The following is a 26,212-nucleotide window of genomic DNA, read 5'->3' as shown; positions in this document are numbered from 1 at the left end:
TATAACTTGCTCCGTCAGAATGCTTAGATTTTTAAATTTGAATTTAATGTGCATAGATTCTTCACAGATGGCTCGTCACTTGGTTTCTGTTTATTTCTTAATTGATGTTCAGCTCTGCTTGTAGACTGTCTCTTCCATCTTTAGTAGTTGGGGATCACTGAACATGATCGTGATTTTTTTCCCTTTTTTTACTGAAGTATAGTTAGGCAATGGCACCCCACTCCAGTACTCTTGCCTGGAAAATCCCATGGACGAAGGAACCTGGAGGGCTGCAGTCCATGGGGTCGCTAAGAGTCGGGACACGACCGAGCGACTTCAGTTTCACTTTTCCCTTTCAGGCATTGGAGAAGGAAATGGCAACCCACTCCAGTGTTCTTGCCTTGAGAATGCCAGGGACGGGGGAGCCTGGTGGGCTGCCGTCTATGGGGTCGCACAGAGTCGGACAAGACTGAAGCGACTTAGCAGCAGCATAGTTGACTTACAATGTTGTATTAGTTTCTGGTGTATACAAAAGTGATTCATATATATATATATATATATATGTATGTATGTATACAGGCCTGCATGCTTCATATATATCTGAATATGTGTGTGTGTGTGTGTGTACTCTGAAAGTGTAATTTGTAGAGTCATAAAGTTATAGAAAGAGCTTAGTGTCTTACATTTGTACAGTGCCTCCAACTTTACAAAGGACTTTACAAAGTAGTAGATCATATATGCTCTCATTTAATAACCAAATAAACTCTGTGAGCAGGTACCTCAGTTTCTGGATAAGCACACTGCGGATCTAGGAGGTTAAACAACTTTGTAAAGATCACCCACTTTGCAGGAGTTTGGGCTGTTTTGCAGGAGTCCTAGTCTCATATTAGACATTTCTTTCCATTTAAATACACTTCTCTTGAAATTGGTAAACAGATGCAATGTCAAATATCAGCTCTGCTATTTTATTCATCTTTTCTGCCCTCTAGTTTCTTCAACTCCAGATGGGATTAGTGATATTGATCCCTAAGAATTTCTGTGAGGTTGGCCCCTAGCAAGCATTCAGTCATTGCATTAAAAGAAAGAAAAAGAAAACTGAAGAAGCAGACAGGTTAAGTCCTTAGAAAGAGAGGTTAAGTCCTCAGAGAGAAACATAATGATTATGAGAGATTTTATTTTGTTCTTTATAATTTCCCATCCCTTCTATCTAAGAAGTTATTCAGGAACTTTGGGCTCCTTTGTCTTAAGAGGAGTTTGTGGAGCTAAAACAAAAGTATCTGAAGATGACACCCACTTCCTGTCTAAACTGGTAAATTAAAATAGATTTGCTAAGATTAAAGTCTTATGGGATTAGTGGGGATTCTCAGCCATTTTCAACCCACTCCCTAGCAGTGCATGAAGGAAGCAACAGAATCTTAAAAAAGGCATTGTAGATTGAACATTTGGCTCTGAGATTTGGACATCAATGAGATTCTTAGGCTCCAAACGTGGCAGAAAGGCTAATGACCTTCAAGGCCTCCCCTGGGCTTAGACAGTGAGAATTACCTGCAATAACCATGAGGGTTGAACATGAAGGGTTCTCCTTCTATTTCAGTCAAACACATGAGCCATGGGACTCCTCAGATTGCCCAGGAAAAGAAAGCAGTTGTCCACAAATGGCTGTGTTGTAATCTCAAACAACCCCGCACAGGAGGGCTCCAGTTGGGTTTCTTTTTTATTCAAAGGAATTAAAGAAGGTGATGGTCCTTGCACACCTTATTTGGGGGACTAAGAGTTTCAACCACCAAATCAGCATTAGAGGGGAAGGGAAGAGGAAAGAGAGGTTTATGCCAAATGTGATTGACCATTGGAAGAAAAACAAAGTCTGCACCTGAGAGAAAGAGAGAATGCCCAAATATGACTGAAGAGCAAAAGGACTTGAGGGCTTAAATGCTAATGGGTAGAAGTCATGAATTCCCATTAATCTTTTTTAACCATCCCTAGGAGAGGGGGCTACCATAGCTTCTGCATAATAGTCACCTACTGGACAACTATTGACCAAGTGCCTACATTCTTAGAAGCTTGGCTTAAGCAGTGGCATCAATGGCGTACTACCAGAGGGGCAATGATAGCCACCTCATTTTTTCGTTCCTTGATGATAGGAACTATGCTACACCAACCTCATCTTTATACCCCTAGCATCATGTAAAAGAATGTACTCAAAACTTCCCTAAGCACATGATGGGCTGAATTATGTAATGATTTCCACTTTGCACAAGAACTCTGGGCTATCTCCTACAGATACTTCAGTGAAGCTCAGTTCAATTCAGTCGCTCAGTCGTGTCTGACTCTTTGCAACCCCGTGGACTGCAGCATGCCAGGCCTCCCTGTCCATCACCAATTCCTAGAGCTTACTCAAACTCATGCCCATTGAGTTGGCGATGCCATCCAACCATCTCATCCTCTGTCATCCCCTTCTTCTCCTGCCTTCAGTCTTTCCCAGCATCAGGGTCTTTTCCAATGAGTCAGTTCTTCACATCAGGTGGCCAAAGTATTGGAGTTTCAGCTTCAACATCAGTCCTTCCAATGAATATTCAGGACTGATTTCCTTTAGGATTGACTGGTTGGATCTCCTTTCAGTCCAAGGGACTCTCAAGAGTCTTCTCCAACACCACAGTTCAAAAGCATCAATTCTTTGGTGCTCAGCTTTTTTTATAGTCCAACTGTCACATGACCACTGGAAAAACCATATCTTTGACTAGACAGACCTTTGTTGGCAAAGTAATGTCTCTGATTTTGAATATGCTGTCTAGGCTGGTCATAACTTTTCTTCCAAGGAGTAAGTGTCTTAATTTCATGGCTGCAATCATCATCTGCACTGATTCTGGAGCCCCCAAAAATAAACTCTGCCACTGTTCCCACTGTTTCTGCATCTATTTGCCATGAAGTGATGGGACCAGATGCCATGATCTTTGTTTTCTGAATGTTGGGCTTTAAGCCAACTTTTTCACCCTCCACTTTCACTTTCATCAAGAGGCTCTTTAGTTCTTCCCTTTCTGCCATAAGAGTGGTGTCACTGCATATCTGAGGTTATATATATCTTCTGGCAATCTTGATTCCAGCTTGTGCTTTATCCAGTCCAGATATTTCACTATACGTTAAACAGTGGTCCAGGATTTGTGCTGTGGCAGTGGTTTAGTTGCTAAGTTATGTCCAAATCTTGAGACCCCCATAGACTGTAGCCTGCCAGGCTCCTCTGTCCATGGGATTCTCCAGGCAAGAACACTGGAGTGGGTTGCCATTTCCTTCTCCAGGGGATCTTCCTGACCTAAGGATCAAACCCAAATCTCTTGCTTTGCAGGCAGATTCTTTACCTATTGAGCTAGGAGGATTTGTGTAGCGGACCTCAATGGCTCAAAACTCCCACTATTTTTTTTTTATTATCTGTGATCATCTGAAATTGCGTTTTCCTCATTCTACATGATCACTGTTTACTAATCCAAACTCAAAGAATACAAGTTAATGTTTATTCGCTTTAAAACAGTCAGCAGGGCATAGGCCATGTAATCACCCTCCATCTGTTTCTTGATGATTCCACACAAAATAACAAGCATCCTCCCTGTAAGCCATAGTTCTTTTATGTGCATCTGGTGGTAGAGAAAAGGAATGCATTGCCCTCTGGTTTATGGTTCCATTTTAGTAACTGAAAAAAATACAAAAATAGGAAGACTGTGTATAAATAAGTAACTGTAGCATATTTCTCTCCACTGTTGGTACTCATCACTTTGTTAGAGATAATAATTTAACATATGCTATTAAGTTGGACTTTATAATAGAAGCCAAGATCTTTTAGAAAAAAATCAATGCTTAAGTTGGTATTTTATTTTAAACTGCCTCTTGTACGGGTAAATGCATGAAAAGGGTTTAATAACTCAGCCCAGCAAGCAACTACTATGCAACCACTGGGTGCCAGCAAGATTTGGGGAAGTTGCCTTTAACACGATAAGAGAAGCAAATTTCTGTGATTTCTTTCAATTTACTTGGATCTTTCCTTGCTATTTGAATTTTTTAAAATCTTTATGCTCAATGGAAAAGTGGAGGAAAAGGTCTAACAATATGCATACTTAACTGTGGTCCAAGCATGGTTCTTATATTTTCTCTGCCTGGAAATGGAAAAAATAGACAAATAATTTTATTATTTACAGCAAAAAAAACCCTAAAGATTATTTTGTGATCAAAATACTTATTTGAAAACAAAATTTGGGGTATTGCTAAAGTCAGGAACCATGTATTAAGTAAAACATCATGCTAACAAAAAATGTTTAATGTACGGCTTTTGTGGTGCTATTTTTATTTACCCAACACAGCTGACAAAAGCAATCAGTCGATAGTGTAATCACTGAGAGCAGTCAGTCTAACTATTCTGATTAAAATTTCTGAGAAACCTAGAAAGCTCAAAATAAGTATAAGCAGGATGTCTTCTAAAAATCAATACACAAGCTGTGGTAGCATGAAGAAATATATTTAAATAAATGAGCAATTGGGAATACTTCAAAACAACTTTCTTATATATATTTGTTTATTTGGCACATCTCTGACTTCTGCACTGGCATCATATAAGAGAATTTCTTTGCTCTCCTGATCACAGCTTCTCACGTATCAGATATAACAGCTATTTAACTGGCACATCTACACAGCCGTTCCTGACAGGAAGTGCATTAAGACAGTGGATATAACCGAAGCTGCAGATTTGGAGAGACAGCATCCCAAATGACCAACTGGGCATGTGGCCAGAATATTGCAGGTAACATTTCTCTTTAGAGAAAGGGATACGTCACTTCACAAAGCCACCATCAACTCAACTGAAGTCCTTCTCTCCTAGGACTTCTTCCAGTCTCTTCTCATAGTGACTGGCCATGGCTTAGGACTGTTCAAAGTGCCCTGCATGATATATGAAAACCATCTTCTGAAAATGTATGTTTTGCATGCAGCCATTTTCATAGTTTATAAAACCAGGTGTGTACAGGATACACCGGGAGAGAGAAATAACAGAACAGATGAAGTAGTTGGGTTATAGTATGTTGGAAAGATTAAATAAAATATTTTTATTTTATAAATTAAAATTTGAAACCAGATCACTTGACAATTGGATGGCTTATAACCATACTGGAGTGATGAGCATTTTCGGAGCAGGTGTTATGCAAAGGGCTGGAGCACAGAAGGAATGAAGCTGTCTTTCAACATTTTTACCTCAAGGGAAATCATACAGAACGAATGGCAGAGACAGATACCGAGCCAACAGATGACAAGAGGACTAGCTCCATTCTCTGGAAAATACGATGATAAGAAACAGATTTCAGCTGTTCCTTAAGTTTTCCCTCTACTGGACAACAAAGCTGCCAAGGAATGAGGATACGCAGATTAGGACACACACGTAACCCCTCCACCTGCAGTGCGTCCTGACAAGTCAGTGTGGCTTTGATTCAAGTACGGGAGACCTACGTGGGAAGCGAGATCGTCTTCTTATGTGAAACACTGTATTCCGTAGAAGAATCAAGTAAAGCAGGTGAGTATTTTTGTGACATTCTTTAGAAAGCAGCTCAAAATATCCTCTAACATTGGTAATCAGAGGTTCACATAAACACTTCTCTAGAAAGCAGAACCCCACTTTCACCTCCACCAACAAAAACAGACAAATAACAACTGAAGCTAAGAGAAATTAGGGGCAAAGTTCTGTTACTCTATTTTAAGTACATATTATTTTTCAATTTTTCTTCTGATATGAAATGGAACTTATGCCTGCCCCTAACATTTGCAGAGCCCAAGGCAAGAGTATAAATGGAGTATAAACGTTATCATCTACCTTGTAAATCAAATAGTTTTTCTACTGTGACAAATATACTTCTATAACAAAATCTGAAAATGTGTAAAGTTATGATTTTTCATATGACTGACATTTGGCAAAATACCAAAGCTGAATGAATTTAATTACTTTTGCTCATGTTGGACATTTCATTGATAGGCTAGTGATATCTTGATAAATCATAAAATAAACAACTGTAATATATATATTATTATATTTTTTCTATAAAATTATTTTCTTGCATTCATGTTTCAACTCAGCAAACTCATTATGTTGTGAAATCAAGATTTTTACCTAGTTTATTTTCTGATAACAGTAATGATCTAAGGAACTAAATATACAATTATATCCAAAGTGTACAACATGTATTTTCATCAAAACTATGAATGTATGTAAAAAATATAAACAAATTATTTTGTTTTCAAAGTAAATGATATATCTTCTAAAATATTCATACAGAAAACTACAATTTATAATTAGTAAGTATAAATACTTTAATCAAAGCAATTTAAATAAATCTCATTAAATAATTTTATAAAAATCAATTAATGATCTCACTATTCAAGGTTCCTGTGTTTGCCAGTGTAAAGAGTTAGTATCACATTTTATTGCTAGTCTTCAAATATAAATGTAAAAGAAATGAGTTGTTTACTATTCCACAGCATTCTTCAGCTGCCATGGGCCAGAATTGAAAGTATCACACTAAATTTGTGAGAATGGACAGAACGGTAAATGGAAATATATAAAGAAGCGATTTGCACTGGGACCTAATCAAGACAACAAGATTGAAGGTGGTGAAAAAACTGTTACTGTGAAACAAAAAACTCTCCAGCTGTTGGGTGACTTCATGAAGGGACTCTCTTGTCCAACTGTAGAGTCCAAAGATGTTTGATGAATTTGGGCTTGATTCCAGCAGGTATGGCTATCCAAGGAGACTCAGTCTGCAGAATGGAAATACAGCCAAAGGAGTCCATAGGCATCAGCCTAGACTAGAAGTCAAGAGACGGATGGAGCTGTGGTTTTAAATGATATATAGCAGAACCTCCTTGAGTAGCGAGAGAGTCCAGGTAACAGAGCTCAGCCTCCATGGATAAGCCTGTCAAAGTTAGGCAGAATGTCAGGGCCCGGGCCAAGTGGGCTTGGGTGCAGGGAAAAGCTCTACATCCAGATGGAGTCTGAAGTGATGAGAGAAAACCAAAACAGATGTCTGGATATATACATAGATTTAACCAACACAAGTGGGCTAAGGGGAAACTATTCATTCAGTAAGCAAACTGTGGGGGAAACAGGAAGCATGTGGACCCCAGGTCCTCTCCTCTTGTGAAGGGTGCAGATGTATTTTCTGCCATGGTGAGAATCATTTCAGGCTTTGGTTGAGGTTTGAACTCGAATGAAAGGGGCATTTGTGATTATTGTTGAGTGGCGCTAAGAAGACATGAACTGAGCAATTTAAAAATAGTGCCATGGCTTGGTATATATATATTTTTAAATGCATATATGGGATTGTTGGGCTTCCCACGTGGCTCAGTGGTACAGAATCAGCCTGTGAATGCAGGAGATGTGGGTTCGATCCCTGGGTCCAGAAGATCCCCAGGAGGAGGAAATGGCAACCCACTCCAGTATTCTTGCCTGGAGAATTCCATAGACCGAGGCGCCTGACAGGCTATGGTCCATGGGGTCACAAAAAAGTTGGACATGGCTTAGTGACTAAACAACAACAACAACATGGGATTGTTGGGGAAATTATTTATTATGGTTTTAATGTATAGGCCCAATATATTGGTGAAGTTTAATTTAACTATGAGTACATTTTGACCTGATCTTTAGGGTAAATTTTGTATTAAAACATTATGAAAGTTTTCATTAATTTATTTTAAATGGATGTATATTATAAAATCTATTATAAAATTCTTATTATACCTCTTAAGACTCTTGAAACTGCTATTCCCTATGCATCAATCTGGGTCCTCATGGCTCAGCAGTTACCTTAACATGGATAGTTTCTGCAACAATGCTGAATGACTTGAAATTGTGTACTGAGTTTTTGGCATCAAGCCTTCTCTGGTGGCTCAGATGGTGAAGAATCTGCCTGCACTGCAGGAGATGTGGGCTTGACCCCTGGGTTGGGAAGATCCCCTGGAGAAGGAAATGGCTACTGACTCCAGTATTCTTGTCTGGAGAATCCCAAAGTTCACAGGGTCGCAAAGAGTCGAACACGACTGAGCAACTAACACTTTCACTTTCATAAAAATATATCTCTGTTATGAAACTAAGCTAATCCGTGGATCAGCTCTGTCCATGAAAATGCAAGTTTCTGAACACATGATCTTGAAAGACAAGTTATGTTTTCAAGTTCTGAAAAGTAATTCTAAATTACTTTACATTCTAAAGATGACTTTCAATGCGGTCAGTAATACTGCTGTTGCATGAGATTTCAAAGAAAAGGGCTTTGGATTAGGAACTTGGATTTCAAGGGACTGGTGAGGATAGTGAAGTATTTTCCTGTTCTCACTGACTTTACATTGCAAAGGCTTTTTTGTTTTTATATGACCCAGGAGAAGCATAATTAAGGAACCAAGTAGTCACTTATATTTGGGGGCTGTACACTTTACTAATAAGTGGCAATTAGTGAATCATAGGAAATGGAAACCATTTTTGTTGAAGTTTTTCCTAAAAAGTTTCTATCTTAAATTATATTTTAAGTCCAATGACTGATCTGAGATAGGAAATGACCTCTTCTAAGACCACTTTAAACTCAACATTCAGAAAACTAAGATCATGGCATCTGGTCCCATCACTTCATGGGAAATAAATGGGGAAACAGTGGAAACAGTGACAGACTTTATTTTTTTGGGCTCCAAAATCACTGCAGATGGTGATTGCAGCCATTAAATTAAAAGACGCTTACTCCTTGGAAGGAAAGTAATGACCAACCTAGATAGTGTATTTAAAAGCAGGGACATTACTTTGCCAACAAAGGTCCATCTAGTCAAGGCTATGGTTTTTCCAGTGGTCATGCGTGGATATGAACGTTGGACTATAAAGAAATCTGAGCGCCGAAGAATTGATGCTTTTGAACTGTGGTGTTGGAGAAGACTCTTGAGAGTCCCTTGGACTGCCAGGAGATCCAAACAGTCCACCCTAAAGGAGACCAGTCCTGGGTGTTCATTAGAAGAACTGATGCTGAACCTGAAACTCCAATACTTTGGCCACCTCATGGGAAGAGTTGACTCATTGGAAAAGACCCTGATGCTGGGAGGGATTGGGAGCAGGAGGAGAAGGGGACGGCAGAGGATGAGATGGCTGGATGGCATCACCGACTTGATGCACATGAGTTTGGGTGAACTCCAGGAGTTGGTGATGGACAGGGAGGCCTGGTGTGCTGCGATTCATAGGGTCACAAAGAGTCGTACACGACTGAGTGACTGAACTGAACTGAACTGAACTGAAGACCACTTTGGTAGAAGCTTTATTTTACGGACATTCAGACAAATACTTTGATTTTAACTTGTTTTATATTATTTTCTGCTAAATGCATTAGAAAAATAGCAAACAAATTAATCTTCCTTTAAAGACATGGTCTATTTTGCTGAAATAATTCTGCCAACAGTCAGCTTATTAAAATGAGTTGGTATTGCAGAGATATGCTGTAATGTATATTTTAAAAATATATTTAGTAGGGTAACTTTAAAAAAATGATGCAAATAAATAGTAATTCTTAATTCCAAATGTGTCTGACAACTTGAAATGGTCTTAAAAGAGGTACTCTGCAAATTTCATTAATTATCACTTAAAGTTGATTTACCAGCATCTCTTTCTTTTTTTACCTATGGTAAAGAACACATAACATAAAATTTACTGTCTTGATAATCCTTAAGTGTACAGTACAGTATTGTTGACTATATGCAAATTGTATGATGGCAGATCTTTAGGATGTTTTCAACTTGACTGAAACTCTATACCACTGAACAGGAACTCTGCCCCACCCCTCCACCAGCCCCTGGCAACCATTCCCAACATCAGTTTTAATGAATGATCCTTGACTTAATATTATACAGTTCTAGAATTTTCCAAAAGTATCTATACATATTCTTAAGGAATTTTTGTTGTTGTTTTGAGTCGCTTTTACCAAATAATTGTTTCCAGAACGTTTGAATGCTTTCCAAGGATTGATAGCCAATTTTTACTTCTTTGTTATCTGATGTTTCTGTTATAAAAAATAATTTTTAGAGGCAATTTTAATCAGATGAAAGATAGGAAATGTAATTAGTAGATTTTTGTGAATACATAGTATTCTGTAATCTCTATATCTGGCCTCAAGGTAAAAGACTAATTTTTCTCTATCTATAAAATAGTTTTTTTAAAATATTTCTTTATGTCTGTGTAGATTGGCAGCTCCCTCACTTGGCTCTCAATACTAAATTGAAGTATAAAACTTCCAACAGTGGGAATTAATCCCTTCTCTGCCTGAATCTTAGCTTCTTCTTTAAAAAATATTTGGTAATTCCCTGGCAGTCTATTGATTAGGACTTGGTGCTTTATCTGCCAAGGCCCTGGGTAAAGTAAGATCCTATAAGTCAAGTGGTACGGCCAAAAAAAAGTGTTTTCTTCTAGGTTATTTGAGATATAAATGACTCATGGCACTGTGTAAGTTTAAGGTGTACAGCCTGATGATTCGTCTTACACACATCAAAAGATGATGATAACTTCATACTGAAGATAGTTCTCAATATTGTGAATAAGCTAGACATCGTATATGATTTAAAATACAAAAAAAAAAAAGCTTTTGAAACAAGACAGGTGTAGCATAGAATTCCGGGTCATCGTTTACTAGTTGTACCATCTAGTTCAAGTTACTTCATATCATTGACCCTCAGTTTTGTGAATTGTGAAAAGACACTAACAATGCCCATCTGGTGAGACAGGGAATTCAGTTACATAGCATATTTAACGGAGAAGGCAATGGCAACCCACTCCAGTCCTCTTGCCTGGAAAATCCCATGGATGGAGGAGCCTGGTAGGCTGCAGTCCATGGAGTCGCTGGGAGTCGGACATGACTGAGCGACTTCACTTTCACTTTTCACTTTTCACTTTCATGCATTGGAGAAGGAAATGGCAACCCACTCCAGTGTTCTTGCCTGGAGAATTCCAGGGACGGCAGGGCCTGGTGGGCTGCCGTCTATGGGATCGCACAGAGTTGGACACGACTGAAGCGACTTAGCAGCAGCAGCAGCAGCAGCAGCATGTTTAAAGTAGCTGGCATAGTGCTGGTAGAATGGCTCAGCAGGTAAAGAACCCGCCTGCCGTGCAGGAGACACAGGAGACCCAGGTTTGATCCCTGAGTCGGGACGACACCCTGGAGGAGGAAATGGCAACGCCCTCTCAAATTCTTGCTTGGATAATTCCATGGACAGAGGAGCCTGGTGGTCTAAGGTCCATACGGTCGCAAAGAGATGGTTGTGACTAAGCACAGACACAACAAAATAAACACCTTTTTTCCCCCCTCTTTCCCTACATCAGAAACCCAGTTTAATTTGGCAGTAGGTAAGAGAGACAGTAAAGGGGACGGGGAGGAGGGATAAGGGAAAACAAAGTATTCATACAAGGTAGACGTGTACCTGTAGGCAGCCACTGTGTTTGGCTTTTTGTAGTGTATTGTCGGCAATGGAATTGACACCCATTCCCAGAGCCAGGTTAGAAGATGGGTCAGCCAGGCAGTTGCCCAGTACTCTGATCCATTAGGGATACAAAATTACAACTGAAACAAATTGGAAATATAGGGCATGTTTGACTCCTTTCATAACAAGCAGGCTAAAAAGATGATTACTCCCTTGAATTGCAACTCAGAAATCCCGTTGGGTCAGAATCAGCCTGTCTCCACTGGGTAGTTGTGTAGCCTGCTCCTGCAAGTAGGGGGCTTGGTGCAATAACCCTGAGACTTAAGTCTGTAGTTCCCATCAGCTGAAGGATAAAACTGACTATAGAACATGATCGATGCTATTTGCTGAGAACCAATGATTTACAACTAAAGTTTAGATGCTTGTTCTAAAGCCTCAAAAAAGAAAAACTGATGCTCGAACTGGAACCACAGGAAATTGGGAAATGTTTTGCTGTCATGAATGCATGAGAGGAGGCAGGGAATTTAAATGCTAAAAAAAAACACAAAAACCTTGTAACCACATCCATTACATTGTTTTGTTATTGTTTAGTTTGAGACTCCACGGACAGCAGCCCACCAGGCTCCTCTGCCCATGGTATCCATGCGATTTCCTAGGCAAGAATACTGGAGTGGGTTGCCGTTTTCTTCTCCAGAGGATCTTCCTGATCCAGGGACCAAACCCACATCTCCTGCGTCTTCTGCTTTGCAGGCGACCTCTTGCCACTCAGCCACCAGGGCTGAATGTTGGTGATTAGTGCAATCCAATTACAGTATAGATGAGTGATAATCCCACCCAGGTTATAGTATTGTGTCATCTTCCAAGCATATAATAGGTTTGTCATTTTGAACATAAAGAAAAATACCCGTTGAACAAATATTTTAAGGATATTGGTTAGAAGGAGTGATACCTGCATGTCTTAATAGTGACTGCCCGTTCTACTACTATTATTGTAGGTTATAAATGCTCACTCTGCTTCTCATACAGAGAAACACACTCAGGAAACAGATACAACTACATTTAAATACCTAAATGCCACATGTACCTAGTCACATACTTACATATAAATGTACTTAATACATAAGAAGAAGCAAATAAGAGCCAGATTATAAGGGCTTATAATAAATAGCAAAGAGAAATATAGCTTAAACTATTATAATTAAACAGAAGTAGGGAATGATTAAAAAACAAAAAAGAACAGATTTGTTTTATACTACCCAATTTCAAGACTTATAAAGCTTCAGTAATCAAGACAATTTGATACTGGCATAAAAATAGACAAAAGGATCAATGGACAGAATATATACCCAGAAAAAGACCTACCCATACCTCAATTAGGGCTTCCCAGGTGGTTCTGTAGTAGAGAACTGCCTGTAATGCAGAAGACAGGGGTTCAATCCCTGGGTCGGGGACATCCCCTGGAGAAGGACCTGGCAACCCACTGCAGTATTCTTGCCTGGGAAATCCCATGGACAAAGGAGCCTGGTGGGCTACAGTCCATGCGGTCACAGAAGAGTCGGCCACTGCTTAGTGACTGAACAAGCATGTAACAATTAACCAAGACACAAAGGCAATTCAGTGGGGAAACAGACTTTTTAACAAACTGTGCTGGAATAAGTGAACATCCAAGGATCAAAAGCAAACAAACACACAAAAAACCAACCAACCAACCCCAACAAAAGCAAACTTTGAGTCATACCTCATCCCATATATAAAAATTAAGTCAAAATGAATCATTGACCTAATTCTAAAACCCTGAACGATAATACTTACAGAGAAAAACAGGAGAAAATCTTTGTGACCTTAAAATAAGCAAACATTTCTTGGGTCAAACACCAAAAATGAGATCTAAAAACAAAAAAAGATGAATTTAATCAAAATTAAGAATTTCTGCTCTTTGAAAGACACTGACAAGCCACAAGCTGAGAGAAATGTTTGCAAATTACTTATCTTACACAGGACTTTTGTTTTAAATAAAGAAATCTCAAAATCCAATAAGAAAACAGCAATGCAATTGTTTTAAAGGGGGAAAAAATACCCCAAAACATTTGTTGTTGTAGCCCACCTGGCTTCTCTGTCCATGGGATTTCCCAGGCAAGAGCACTGGAGTGGGTTGCCATCTTCTTCTCCAGGGGATCATCTTGATCCAGGAATCCAACCCATCTCCCCTGCATTGCAGGCAGATTTTTTGCTGCTGAGCCACCAGGGAAGCCTTCAAACACAGCTACTGGTTTGCAAAGAAAGGGGTCCTTGTGAGAAGGAAAGGGACAGCCTCCAGAAGCTAAGAGGCAGGGAATTTCCTGGTTGTCCAGTGGTTAGGTATCCACACTTTCACTGCAGGGTGCACAGCTTTGATCCCTGGTTGGGGAACTAAGATACCACATGCCACGTGGTACAGCAAAAACAAACAAAGAAACAAAACTTAAGGGGCAAAGAAATGGAAACCTCAGTTCTACAACTGCAAAGAACTGAATTATGCCAACAACTGAATGAGTTTGGAAATTGAATTCTCCTCTACAGCCTCCAGATGAGAGCCCAACTCTCTAAACCCCTTTGTTGCTTAGCTGCTGAGTGGCGTCCAACTCTGTGACCACATGGACTGTAGCCCACCAGGCCCCTCTGTCCATGGGATTTTCCAGGCAAGAATACTGGAGTGGGTTGCCATTTCCTTCTCCAGGGGATCTTTCTGACCCAGGGATCGAATCTCCATCTTTTGCATTAGCAAGAGGATTCTTTACCGTTGAGCCAGCAGGGAAACACCTAAACCCCTAAATTCCCATCATATGAGATCTTGAACTGAGAATACAGTTGAGCCATGCTGGACTTAGGACTACAAAACTGTGAGCTAATAAACTGGTGTTGCTCAAGCAGCTAACAACAATGGAGAAGAAGGAAAATAAGAGAGGGAGGAAGAGGAGGAAGGGGGGAAGGGAGATGAGGGGAAGAGGGAGAAATGACTTGAACAGATATAGCACCAAAGATGTATGGGTTGAAGATAAGCATATGAAAACATGTTCAACATTATTAGTATTAGGGAAATGGAAATTAAAAGTATAATGAGATACTACTATACACTTAGTTAGATGTCTAAAATTAAGACTGATCCTCAAATGTGGCAAGGATGTGGAATAACTGGAACTCTCATAAGCTGCTTATGGGAATGTTAAATGTTATAACTACCTTGGAATAAGTCTGGCAGTTTCTTAAAATATTAAACACTACCAAATGACTCAGACATCCCACTCCTAGGTATTTAAACAAGATATATGAAAGTTTATGTTCAAATAGAGCCTTCTCATAAGTGTTGATTGCAGCTTTGTTTGTAAACTGGAAACAATTCAAATTCTGTTCATCAACAGATGAATGGAAAAACACATGGTAATATAGCCATACAAATAGAATATTACTCAGAGAAAGAGATGAAAAGAAATGAACTATTAATATGCACAAAACATGGAAGAATTTCAAGATAATTATGCTCAGTGAAAGAAGGCAACTCTCATCCCTGAAAAAGTGCATGGTGTTATTTCCATTTATGTAAAATTCTAGAAAATGAAAACCCGTCTCTCCTGAGAGGAAGCAGATTCGGTAGTTGCCTGTGTCACTTTGCAGTATAATCAGGGGAGACACGTAGCCAAAATCATCCAAGGTAATGGATCACAACCTTCCAGCCCAGCACTGGCATGTGATTAACTCAGGGAGGAGGTGCAGAGGAATGAGAGGCTCCTGATCCAGGTTCCCATTGGTGTTCAGCTTGGAACTGATGAATTTAGTGTTGACATCATTTGTCCATTTCAGTCCAAGGACTGACTCTCTGGAACTGATTGCCAAGAAAATAAATGCCTTAGCTTCACATCTACCATTGCAGACAGCCTCTTTTCTGATTAGTTTGTATATCACAGGGCAAGATCTTCACACATGTGAGGGTGAAGATCTTTGTTCTTTTGTGCATGGAGATTTCAAGCCTTTTGTTGGAGCAAAACATGCAAAAATGAAAGAACAAAATGAAAAGAACAAGAGAAAAAAGATAAAAGACTAAAGAGTATTGGAAAGAAAAGTGCAGGATAGTGGAAGACTATATATAAGGCCATAAATGTATAATTCATTTGTAACTATTAAATAAGTCATAAATTTTGATATTTATTAATTCAAAGGGGCAAGTTAATTAAATTTATTGCAAAAGTTTTAAATGAATTGATTTTTGTCATTTACTAAATAGGAATCTAATCATTTTAATAGGAATAATAAGTGGATTTAACAGGCTTTATGACGTGCAAATATATAGTGGTGTCTTTAACATAATAAAGTGTCTTTAACATTTGGAAAACCAACTAAAGCATTTATACAAGTGACTTAATATTATTATATAACATTAATTATATATGATATATAATATTATTGGAGAAGGAAATGGCACCCCACTCTAGTACTCTTGCCTGGAAAATCCCATGGACCGAGGAGCCTGGTGGGCTACAGTGCATGGGGTTGCAAAGAGTCAGACACGACTGAGTGACTTCATATAATATTATACAATAATACAATATTAATGAAATTAATTATATTAATATAACATAACATTACATTATATAGCAATTATACATTAAGATATTAATATGACACATTAATATTATGAAGTCACTTATATAAATATTTTAGTTGATTTTCCAAATTTTGATTTTCATTAATACTTTCATTATTATGCTGAATTTTGGGTTATGCTTATCTTAATTATTCCTCATAGATGGTGTGGATTATGTTAGGAAAAAGTCTATGCATGCTTGAATATGTTTATTCTTAAAAATATATGGTATACATGTATGTTTTATGGGGGAGTTTCTATCACATGTTAGAGTGTGGTCTTTGCAGGTATCTATATCGGATTTGGGAAAAGTCAAGCAAAAATGATAGATAAAGAAAGACTTCCACAGTGTTTTATCCTGAATGTTCTGAGGGATAGTAGAGGAGGAAAAATATGAATTTAATCAAAACACCTTGGCTATAGCCAGGAATTCCCTTTCCTGAAATAGATCCTAATGAAGATGTGGCCTTTTGAATGGGAGACTACACTGAATTAACACACAGATCTTGGAGTTAAAAGACATATATTTCAAATGTCAGATTCATCACTTAGAGGCAGTCAGACTATAGACAATTTCTCAACCTTCATTTCCTTATCTGTAAAATATGGTGGTAAGGGTACCTATCTCCCAGGGCTCTTGAGAGGATTAAATGAGATCACAACACGGACTGTGCTCCCAAAATGCCTAACACCTAAAAAGTGTTTAGGGCCGGGAGCTGTTTCATAAAAGTGGGTCACACGTGGCTGTAGAAGATATTAGAGCAAGAGGAGCCAGGCTAAATAAAGCTTTGACCACTGGGAGGAGTAGGCAACTAGCTTTTAAGTGAAATCATTGTGTTGTCCAGCGTAGTAGCCACTAGACAATGTTGCTGTGTACATTTCAGTTAATTAAAATTAAATAAAACTTACGGTTTAATGGCTTACTCACAGTAGCCGTACTTTATATGCTCAATAGCCACACGTAGCTGATGGCTACCACATCGAGGAGCATAGGTATTAAACCACCTTTGTATAAAGTTTTACTGGATAATGCTGGCTGTAAAGAGTCTATCCAGGTTGGGCTAAGCGTCAAGGCAATATTCATGAATAACTGGTTAATTTACCTAAGGTCCACATCAAAACTAATCTTCTTTCTACTTTTTGATTTTTCTTTTATTATACAGAATCTGAGTCTTATCAAAACTCTGTTACCCAAAATTCTGTGCCATTTTCAAGCTGTTAGAATATTTTTGATCACTGTTTATACCAGTGCTTGTAATTGCTTTCAGAGAGATTCTATGAAAGAGGCCGTCCTTGGTTTTTTTGACTGAGTTTCTGAATTCTATCATTAGCCTCAACATCTCTGCAATTATCCATATCTGGTTATTAGCATGTTATTTCTATACTCCTCCTCCACCTCCACGTCTCTGAACTGGAAGCTGGGAGACTGGGAAATTCTTAAAGTGATCATTCTTTTAGTAGCAGCTGGTTCTTAACCGCCCTGGGTGAGAGAGGGAGACAGGATCTCTATCCTTTGCTGCTTCTTCCTAATTACATTCCTAATAGATGGCAAGTGTGGGGATAAAGCGTGGTTACATTTGTAGTATCTACAGGGTAGCACTTTAAGGTATGCTGGGATACGTGGAAAGGTAACGTGTAGCCAATGCATTGACTGTCATTAGTTACCCAAACAGCCCGGGTGCCTCTTTCAGCTCCCTGACCCACATTTCATCCATGCTCTGCTGTTTTTCTCCCGCAGGGTTATTTCCTGAGTAAAGCCCAGAGCTTAGGAGTCCCTCAGCAGAAAGCCCTGTTCTGACCTCCCTTAACAGGCAGTTTCACCTGCTGGGCTAGTGCCTTTCTGCTTCCTAGTCAATCTGTTAAGATTTTAGCAGGAGATTCTTGGATACCTTTTCACAAAACATATGGGAGATTGTAATTACTTTGGCCTGGTACAATTTTAAGAATTGAGAGAGCAAGGACGAGGTGCAAATCTTCTGTTCATAAATAACTAAATCTGTGGGTGCTTTAAAAGGCATCCTAGGCAGCAGGAGAATTTATGTGCCACATTTCACCCTTGGCACACTTTCCAAATGAATTGTTCAAAGAGAAGTTGTATTAGGACAAATAGAAATGACGACCAAGACCAGATGTGGATTTTTAGTTAATATTTATGCAACACCCAAAGGGAAGATGGTATTGCACAATAAACTAAAAATGTCTTAGGCAAATAAGGAAATCTTTACCCCAAGGAACTGGCACCGCAGAGGTATGAATTGTACAACAAAGGACTGGGAATACAGAACAAATGCAGGGTAGGTCAGGGCAACTATAAAAAATAATTCATTGAGGAAGTGGTGAGGTAGCAGATGTGTGGAAACTACTTGGGGAAAATAAGGGCTTAGCACTTTTTTGGCCAGTCTTGTATCTAAGGTAGAAAACTCAAGGCAGCCAGCTTAATTTCCTTCCTCTGTGAAGAGCAATAGTAACTTTAAATAGAATATATATATTTCAGAACTCAGGCAGCAATCTTATAATCTCACCTTAATAAATTAAAAAGGAATGTCCTCAGGTTTGAAATGATCTCCAAGGAGAGTGATGACATCTTTACATCTTTAATCTGATTTCTCCCCAAAGTTGTTTAAGGGAGGTTGAAAATGCAGGCATTGGCTGCTTCTGAGCCCTTGGAAAGCGGTGAAAGAGACCAAGGCTTAATGCGCTGGAAGAGTACTGAGACCCACGTTAAATTATAGAAGGAAAATTTGTTAAAAGCAACTGGATTTCTCACACACAGCTGGATTTCCAGCCTTTCATTCATCAGGATTGGCAAGATGTGCCACTTTATGGCATGTCTCACAGTGTCCTGGGCTTCTAATTCAGAGACGTTGGAGATGGGGAGAGGAGAAAAGGAGGGGGCGAGGGAGGAGTATAGAAAATGTTCCTTTAAAACTGTGGGAGTCTTGAAAATGGAGACAGCTCTGGGAAATGCTTACAAGCTTTTAGCAGGCTGAACCCAAAGCTCTTATACTTTCATTCCTCTGAGTCCTCTTAATTATTGAACAGGGCTGTCTGTGACTTCCTACCTCTCCCACTTTCCTGCAGAGTCGATGCATTCTTAAGAAGGTTTAACCTACTTCCTCCCTCTCTCCTTTGTTAATTTTTCACTATCTCTAACATCGAGAACAAATCAGCTTGCCCTATTCTCAAGATTAAAGTTTGTGTATTTTCAGTTGTTATAGTTTCTGCTAAACATATTTACTTGTTTATTTATTGTCATTTTTTTTTCCTTTTAGCTGCCCAGATATTTATAGGTGCTGGGCATCACATGGGAAACAAGACTGATAAGGTCCCTGGTTTCTTGGAGCTGCTCTTCTGGTGGTGATTCTAGATACCGACACCTACGATGAAGAAATTAATGCCGGCAGATGGGACAGGGATCGCTGGTGGAGAGGCTACTTCCTAAAGTGTGGGCTGGAAAAGCCTTTCAAGGTGATGACATTTGAACCAAGACTTGAATGCTGAGAAGGAGAAGGTCTGGGTGGAAGGCATTCCATGTGGGAGAAAGAAAAGTGTAAATTCCAGAGAACAGGATGTCTGTGTGGCTGGGGCACTGGAGCGCAGTGAGACCGGGAGAGTCACGGGACCAGATGGAGGCTTGCTGGTCGTGGTAAGGATTTGGGTTTTATTCTACGTATAACAAGAAGTCACTGAACATTTTTTTTTTCTCCCCTAAGCAGGGAGTTCATAGGGTTTCAAAAGAATCCTTTAATACCTGAAGTTATAACTGAGGAGCGGTGGAAATTACAGTAGAAGCAAGGAGACCACTTGGAAAGCTTCTGCATTAGTCCACGATGGGAACATGGGTAGCTTGGATGAGGACTGCAGCAGTGTGGATGTGATGAGATGTGTTTTGGAGGTAAATGTATTAATTGACAGCCTAAAGGATAAGAGGAAGTTGGAGATAATGAAAGTGAAAGTGTTAGTCACTCAGTGATGTCCAACTCTTTGCAAGTCTATGAGCTGTAGCTGGCCAGGCTCCTCTAGCCCATGGAGTTCTCCAGGCAAGAATACTGGAGTGAGTAGCCATTCCCTTCTCCAGAGAATCTTCCTGACCCAGGGATGGAACCCAGGTCTTCTGCATTGAAGGCAGATTTATTACCATCTGAGCCACCAGGGAACCCTGGAGAGAGTAATAATAATAATAATAAAAAACAATAGTTACCACTTCTATTTCATTTAGGTTAATAAGTGTTTTACACATGTTGACTACTGTTATCTTCATAATGATGTGCCCAGAGATAGGTATTATTATCATCACTGTTTTATGAGAAAGCTGAGGAACAAAGAGGTTAAGTGACTGGCTAAAGATCACCCAGATGGGAAGCACTAGAATAGAGACTCACACTCAGGCATCTGATTCTAGAGAAGCTTGATCTTCCAGTGTCCTAGGATCCAGTGTCAACAGGTAAGTGCGATGGAGAGACAGAGAGGACCTTTGATGGGGCAAACTTTTTGACAGTGGGCTGTTATGAGGTTAAAAAAAAAAAAGGTAAAGATCAGTACCTACTTTTAAAGATACAATTCCCTCTTATATGCATTTATGTATGTTTTTCCCAGGGCACAAAAATGGAACCATCCTGCATGGCACAATATAATGAATATTCATGGTTTCATCTGTGTCTACATCGATTTCCTTGTGAACTCAGGAAAAGATAGACCTTTGTTTTGCAGACACTCAAATCACGGTACTTGACTTTCAGGCCACTGCCAGACATCCTGGGGATGGGGGTGGCGGGGCGGTGATCAATTTCTCCACGCCGTTTTGGAGAACTTGCTGGGTAGGTGCTGGTTAGGTTTGAGAGGCGGGGGAGAGGGGAAGTCGGCCTCTCCGGGTCAGTTTTTTAATGCTTTGCGGATGCTAAGCAGCAGGGGGCGCTGCAGCAGTGTACTTCGTGGTCCAAGCGAGCCGCTCATCCAGCCGGAAAGGCCAAGTAGAGAAGAGGTGTGGCCGGCAGCCCACGGTCCTCTTCGGTCTTGCAACTTTAGTACCCAGACCTCGTTCTACACAGACCATTCTTCTACACAATATTTCATCATGTTGGATGCCTTCCATTCGGTCTGCATCCGGGCGGAAAGGAAAGGGCATTAGCTTCCAGTCTTTCTAGGTTTAAGGATAGCGCCGTACTGGGTCGTTAAGACGTCTCTTCTCTGTTCGTTCTCCCAGCCCGCCTGACAGTTCCCTTGAAACCACGAAAAGCCGCCGCAGCTGCGGGTATGCCTGTGTGCGTGCTAATCTTTTTGTCCTCTGTTGGGGTCCTTTCTTTTTAAGCTAACTGCGGGAATATTTCCCTCCCCACCCGTCTCTCCATTGACATTTGGGACAAAGGTCGGCTGGGAGCTGAAATCTCCCTACTAAGATGCCACCTCAAACTCGCCAACCCCCACTATCCACTCCATTTCGGCTCCTGCACAGTGAGGGTGTCTGACGCGTCGCGTGTGTGTTCGTGGCGAACAAGTCTGCAGCACTAGCCAAACCTGTTCTTCCTCTACCGGTCCCCAGAAGTCTCTCCAGCTGACCGGACTTACGCCTGGCATCGCTTGGCACACGCAGCGCCCGAGGTTGAGATCCCGCTGGTGTCAGGCGCCGCCAGGCAGCAGCGGAGCGAGCGACCGCGTCCTCCCGGTCTCATTTTTCCCGCGCCCAGGGCGCACTCCAGCTATCTCTTTGGGCTGTTTTCCAGCCGTCGCCCCTGGATCCCCGCGGCTTCCCAGACTGAAATCGAAGGTGAACGAAACAGGGGGAGGGCGGGAGGTGGGAAGGCGGAGCCTCCCGCCCGGGGAGAGAGTGGGAGGAGCCTCTAGCCTAGGGGGTAATGTGGGCGGAACCTTAGGGGGCGGATCTGGGTGGGGAAAGGGGCTGGGCGATCCGGGGATGGAGGGTTGGCCACGCAGGCGCGGGGGGCAGCGCCGAGAACCCCACGCGGGAGCTTCTGGAGGCTCCAGCCACCGCTTCTCACTTCACTGGAGAAGGCGCTAGGGCCGGGAGGGGAGCTAATAAAGAGTGAATGAGCTGCAGCCGCTGTGGCGGCCGGAGTCTGCCCGAGCGGCATAGGAGCCGTGTGCCCGGGAGGCGGCGAGGGGAGGCGGTTTGCCTTGTCCCTCCCAGCAGCCCTTCCCTCTCTCTCTCTTCCTCCAGCTGGTCCCAGAGCCCGGCTCGGTCCGGTCCCTCTGCCCCTACCCCGCACTCTCCCACCTTCTCCGAGTCCCACTCCGCACCTAGGACGCCCCGCACTGCCATGGGTTAGGGTGGCGGCTACGAGCCGCGCGAAGGACCAGCCTTGTGCATCCGCCGGGGGACGCGGAGCCCGAACGCCGCTCGCCGCTCGCCGGCGCAGGGCATGGGGAGCGCGGTGTGAGCCCGCACCCGGGGAGGACGCAGGAGCTGCGGAGACGGGCGAGGAGGAGGAGGAGGAGGAGGAGAGCGGTGGATTGGAAGGACCCGAGGGAGGAAGGCAGGGTGGGGAAGCGAGGGAAAAGTGAAGCTGGGAGGAGAAAGCGGCGGAAGGTGGGGATTGATGCTTCTGTTTTTTGTTGCCGCTGCTGCCCTCGCGCTGGGAGCCGAGCCGGAGAGAAGGCGGTGGAGAGATGATTGCAGAGTTGGTGAGCAGCGCTCTGGGGCTCGCCTTGTATCTCAACACCCTGAGTGCGGATTTCTGCTATGATGACAGGTAAGGGGGTGAGAGGAAGGGGTGACGGGCTGCCTGGGGACTCCGCGGTGGCTTTGAAGCTTCCCCGCTTTAAGGCTGGAAGTGCATCTTGGAGGGACTATTCCTGCACCTGACCGCTTAGGAGACGCGTAAACATCCGAACCTAAAGCAAACATTCGGGACGCGGGCTCACAGGGCGGGCTGAGGGAGTTTGGGTTCTTACTTTGCAGCAGGTTCCTCTCCTTGCTTCTAGACTGTTGGCAGATGCTTAAGTTTCTTAGCGGAAGTCACAGCAATTTGGGAAACTGTTTAATGAACGCATTAAAAACAATTCTTAGGTATTCCTTGGTGTAACAAAAGCACATTGAGCGATTTTACGTCTGGGCTGGAAGGAAGCTGCTCCCTGCCCTCTAATAGATCTGCCCTCTAACGTTTCCTTTTATTGATGGGACACTTTTATTTCCCGAGGTTGAAACACACATTTGACAGTTGCCCAAATAGTGGAGAGATCGCACTGTTTCAACTTTCCCTTTTGACGCGTGGTGTATATTACTTTGCGCCAGGGCAGTGCTGCGCCCCCGCCTCCCTCACAAATAGATGAAGTATTATTTTATAAAAGTCTGGGCCTTCATTTCTGTTTGGGAGTTTTACTTTAGACGTTAGCGATTCTTTTGTGCTAACTGGGGGAAGAAGACGCCCCTAGAGACTGAAGTTGTCTTCTGCATTTGGGTTAGTTTGGGTGGCTAATGAGACCTGAACTGTGTTGTCAAAGAAACTGCATCGATTTCTGGGAAATGTCACAGTTGTGCTCGTGTCTCTACCTATTTTTTTTTAAAACGTTGTTAGTGTTTAGAAACTGATGAAAAGCTCCATTAGGGGAAATTCCAATTTGTGTCTTTCCGGTGACTTAATCTGATTACAATGAAAACAGATGCATAATTAAAATATATTAGGGAGAACAGCACGCCTGGCTAAACTTATTAACCGTCCTGGGGTGTTTCATGCTCCATTGAAATTAAACCATCCAAAAAGTGAGCACAGATTTACTTTGACAGCTTTTCAGCAGCCTCTCTGGGTTATGGAAAGTGAATGGATCCCCAGGGTCAGGGAGAGGCAGTGAGTGAACTTAAGCAAAGTGGTTGATGGGGAAGATGAAGGCAGAATCTTCTCTAGATGGTGATTAGCCAGATTCTGTATCCTCTGCTGTGCCCCCTCTCCCACTTAAAAGGGTGTTCATAGTTGTACACCTTAAGTCACCAAATCTTGGTTCACACCCACGTCTGTTACAAAATCCCCTGGTAATAGACGCAAGAACATCCAGCAGACCCTTCTCAGTGCCTTTTATGTAAGTGTCTATAAGATACTAGTTGATAGAAAGCCACTGGTAGACATAAACTTTTCCTTAACTTTCAAGCGATGTGCATGCGGTCTTTAGCAATTATGCTGCAAGCTCTGAGAAACAAATGGTCTGTGTGTAAGAGTGATACGAGCTGCTTCTGTTCCCTCCAACTTTGTGTTACTATGCACCTGCTATTTTCTAGAGTACTGGCAGAAAAAAACTCTTGCTTTCCAGAGTTGGGTGACTTTTCAGTAAAGTGAGCTCAGGGGAGAATCTGGGCTGTTACTGGTACTGTTGGGGACAGTTTGAAGAGTAAGTATTTAAGCCAATAATTAAGAGCTTATATAAGAAAGTAACTTACTGTAATACTGTAACTATTGTAGAACGCTGATAAATCAAGCATCACTGGCGTGGCTACTCTTTATTGCTGTCCAGTTCTTTAAAAAGTACATGTCAGAAGAATCTATCCAATAAAGATTAAGGCTGGAGCTCAACTACCTTTGAATGTACTTTTCTCTGTAGACTTAAAGTTTATTTTGTGTTCTTGACTCCTCAGTCAGAAGTGTTAGTGTTGTAACTTGGACAGAGTGTAAGTATGATGATAAATTAGTTGTGCTTTGATAGTTGGCAATTGTTGTAAGTTCTTTACCTGCTATAGATTGAATGGAGTGTCAAAATTCCTGACATACCTAGCTGCATAGGTGAATTTAATGTGATGATTTGCCTATATCTGATGCACGCTCGATATATGATATATATCAATATATACCAATGTGACAATGAAGGCCTGTAAATTATAGTTAGCTACAATTTGAAAAGTGTATTTGACTCTAGTTTTCCTAGTAGCAGAATTGTGTGTGTGATTACATATTCTTCAGAGTATGAAGTCTTACAAGTATCACTTGCTTTTTATGAATCCTAGAAATTATGAAGTATGTATTAATAGGAGCGTGGAACTTCCTCGGTGTCTGCATAGCATGTTCAGGTAATTCAGTGCCAAGGTGAACTGTAGATTGTGACTTCCCACTTAGACTTTCTGACCACTGCTCTAACTCACTGGTGTGAGAAGGGGAAAAAAGCTGGGAGTGGCAAGTGGAAATTGTAGGAGGATGGTAATGTGTTTATTTCCACCACTCCATTTCAGACTACAAGGACTCAGGTGTGAAACTTGTTTAAACTACATCTGTGGTTTCTGCTGCTTCCCTGCTTTCCCAGCCTGCCCCAAAACTTTAGTGAAATATGGTTTTCAAAGGAGAGAGCCGTACTGGGAATGAGAGAGCAGCTCAAGGAGAGAAATGACTTTTATGCTCGACTTGCTTAGTGAAATCAAGACTCTGCATTTTAGCTGACGAATCTGGCATTTACTGTAGGAGGGCTTTCTATTGCTTCAGCTTAAACGTTATTGCTGTGGTACTTCTCCAAGTTATCATTTCTTTTAAATATAGTGATCAAATTTACTTTATAAACTATATATGTAATTACGTTCAGTGTTTGATGTAGCTTGGTTGAGATTAAGTGGTAATCTGAAACCTTCTTTTAGCAAAATCAATTTCCCTATGGTAAAATTTAATATTTTACAAGTGTTTCTGTGCTAAAGTTAAGAATATGGCTCTGATGTGATGAAACAAACAGTAGAAGAGTGGAATTCACCATATCTGATGAAAAAGCATATATGGTTTCAGCTTCTTCCTCCTCTCCCCTTGCTTTCAATCTAGTAATAACTGTATTGAATCTTAATTTGTGGTTAGAGTAAAATTGGAATTGTAAATATACAGTCGTTGCTAAATTTTAAGTCATGTTGCATGTGAATTCTTGAAGGACCATTTCATTTTCTGGAGAAATTTAATGTTAGGCTAGTGGGGAAAACTTGCTGACCCAAAATTCTCTGCTCTCTGACTTATTTGTTGAGGATAACATTGCATCACTTTCCCTTCATCCTCTTTAAAAGTCCTGTTATGTTTTGCACAGAGAGAACACCAACAGAGGAGTCCGTTTACTTCAAAGCAACAAAAGTAAAACTATAACTGCTGTTTCCTACTCTCATTTCATTTTGCATATATCTTCTAATTGATGGCATGCTTTTTATAGTAGGTAACAAGTAAATAAGTTAATGCTGCAAATTCATCTTTT

The 26,212-nt window shown here is 41.1% G+C and overlaps 2 protein-coding genes and 1 long non-coding RNA gene across 6 annotated transcripts in view; 2 read left to right on the top strand and 1 right to left on the bottom strand.

Moving 5' to 3' along the window:
• The window catches only part of METTL25 (methyltransferase like 25), a 308,960-nt gene extending 288,220 nt beyond the window's left edge, over window positions 1-20,740 (top strand). Inside the window, exons 13-16 of the transcript XR_003511283.1 lie at window positions 4,607-4,762; window positions 5,215-5,524; window positions 19,330-19,952; window positions 20,654-20,740. The gene's annotated coding sequence lies outside the window, so the exon portion shown is untranslated. The remainder of the gene's footprint in view (window positions 1-4,606; window positions 4,763-5,214; window positions 5,525-19,329; window positions 19,953-20,653) is intronic.
• LOC113893320 lies at window positions 20,176-21,710 on the bottom strand. The gene is made up of 3 exons (XR_003511285.1): window positions 21,623-21,710; window positions 20,440-20,559; window positions 20,176-20,216 (listed from the first exon to the last, which is right to left on the bottom strand). It is a non-coding gene; the product is annotated as an uncharacterized LOC113893320 (long non-coding RNA).
• Window positions 21,711-21,987: 277 nt separating this feature from the next.
• Window positions 21,988-26,212, top strand: part of TMTC2 (transmembrane and tetratricopeptide repeat containing 2) — a 414,619-nt gene continuing 410,394 nt past the window's right edge. The window contains exon 1 of one of the 4 annotated variants that reach the window (XM_027543229.1): window positions 21,988-22,764. In XM_027543229.1, the coding sequence (XP_027399030.1) occupies window positions 22,682-22,764 (83 nt within the window). In that variant the 5' untranslated portion in view covers window positions 21,988-22,681. The remainder of the gene's footprint in view (window positions 22,765-26,212) is intronic. The other 3 variants (XM_027543230.1, XM_027543231.1, XM_027543232.1) reach the window with 3 other exon arrangements.

Source organism: Bos indicus x Bos taurus, chromosome 5, assembly GCF_003369695.1.
Source record: "Bos indicus x Bos taurus breed Angus x Brahman F1 hybrid chromosome 5, Bos_hybrid_MaternalHap_v2.0, whole genome shotgun sequence".
In the NCBI taxonomy this organism is placed as follows: domain Eukaryota; kingdom Metazoa; phylum Chordata; class Mammalia; order Artiodactyla; family Bovidae; genus Bos; species Bos indicus x Bos taurus.
This window is presented reverse-complemented; position numbering and strand designations above follow the sequence as displayed.